Here is a 1,784-nt window from a genome sequence, read left to right on the forward strand (position 1 = left end):
CAATATAACTACTATCTAAAAGCCTTGCTACAATTCTTAAGGGAAAAAAATCCATGACCAAAACCATTGTTTTCTCTATTTTATGTTGTTACTAAACCAGGGATGCTAACCCTGCAGCACAGGTGCAACAAGAGATATGGGCAGCCCCTGTATGTGGCACATGGTCACTCAGAGAAGGAAAAGGGAGCACAGCAACAGACAAGGCAGGGAGCAGGAAGCAAGGTAGCACAGTGGACAGAGGAAGGTGATTGGAGTGGCTACTGTGGAGGGTGCAGGGCTAATTTGTGGCATGCCTTTCAAAAAAGCTGCAGCTCCACTGTACTAGACTATGCATTTCATTAATGATAGATAGATAGACAGATAGATAGAATATCTTACTTGGAAGGTAAGGGGAAAACCTAAAAACGACACATTTTGTTCATACCTTTTGTATGAATCCTTCTTTTTGTGCTTGACTGTTTCTTGAAAAGAATAAGGAAAATGACGCATGAAGTGCTGTTTGAAATCCACAAGGTAATTCACTCGAAGCCACACCTCCTATTAAGAAAGAAAATAATACTTGCAAATAAAACAAAACATAACTTAATCATTACAAAAGTTCATTAATGGCTTAATACAAATTAAATCTGATGCAAGAAATAGAAAAATATTTTAATATCCTATTGCTAGTTTCTTTCATATAAATAAAAGTTTACTTTTGTTTCACACAAAAATGCTTTAAAGAAATGTGTTGTATTTGTGACAAGGGGAATACACTTCAACCCAAAATTAATCAATGCCATCTTTAAGTGCATATCTAAAGAGGGAGGTTCAGGAAAAATAAGCTAAACTAACTGTTTTAATAAGCTAAACTAACTATGAAGGTGTCAATATAAAGCTCATTGATTAGAGATCTTTAACTATACTTTACATGAACACCTCTAGTTATTCCTACTTAAGTTTCCTGAATGACCCATTGTAGACGTACCTGAAGATTGCCATAATCTAATATCATGCATATCTGTACTTTATAACCCACTCAAGCAATAAATATCAACTGCCAGCAGGAACAAAAAGAGTAATTTTGCACAGGAAGACCTGTTATTTATAAGTGTCAAGAGATCCCCTCTCCACATTTACCACAAGGATAACTACAGAAATGAGAACAATAAAGGAAGATTTAAATGTAGCAGGAAAACAAAGACAGGACCTAGAAAGAAAAAAAGAAGAGGTAGGAAGAGTCTCTGAATACAAAAAGAGGAGACACAGGATTTGACTTTCACAGATTAAGGTCAAAAGGTATCAGTAGACCATCCAGTCAGATCTCCTATACCAGCATTTTTCAACCCCTGGGTCGTGACCCAAAAGTGGGTCGCAAGAACATATGAGAGAGTCATGAACAATCTTTAAAAATGGATTCTTGTTTAAGGGGGGGAAATGTGGGGAACTGTGGCTTTTCCCTTGCAGGGTGGGAGAGTTCTAGCCTGTGAGGGGCTGCTTGGGGGGCCCCCCTGCCCCACATACTGGGGGCAGCAGGTCAGGGCTGGCCATCAACGTTTACAAATGGGTCCCGGTACAAAAACTTTGAGAACCACTGTCTTATACAACACAGATTACAAAATATCACCCAATTATTCCCATACTGAGCTCAATAACTTTTGTCTAAAGCATATATTCCAGAGAAAGCATCCTGTTTTTATGTTTTTATGTTTTGACCTCCCACTCAAAGTCCCAAGCTTGACCAGGAGTTCGCCCGGGAACTGACTGAGGCCGCTTGCTCCAGGACCTTGGTTGTCATGGGTGAC

General features: G+C 39.1%; 1 protein-coding gene across 2 annotated transcripts in view; it reads right to left on the reverse strand.

The window, feature by feature from the left end:
* Positions 1-1,784, reverse strand: part of TEX10 (testis expressed 10) — a 112,398-nt gene that overhangs the window by 84,963 nt on the left and 25,651 nt on the right. For both annotated transcript variants that reach the window (XM_019539917.1, XM_019539927.1), the window contains one exon: positions 425-537. In XM_019539917.1, coding sequence (XP_019395462.1) covers positions 425-537 — 113 coding nt within the window. The remainder of the gene's footprint in view (positions 1-424; positions 538-1,784) is intronic.

The sequence above is a fragment of the Crocodylus porosus genome, unplaced genomic scaffold (assembly GCF_001723895.1).
Source record: "Crocodylus porosus isolate Cpor-Errol unplaced genomic scaffold, CroPor_comp1, whole genome shotgun sequence".
NCBI classification, from domain to species: domain Eukaryota; kingdom Metazoa; phylum Chordata; order Crocodylia; family Crocodylidae; genus Crocodylus; species Crocodylus porosus.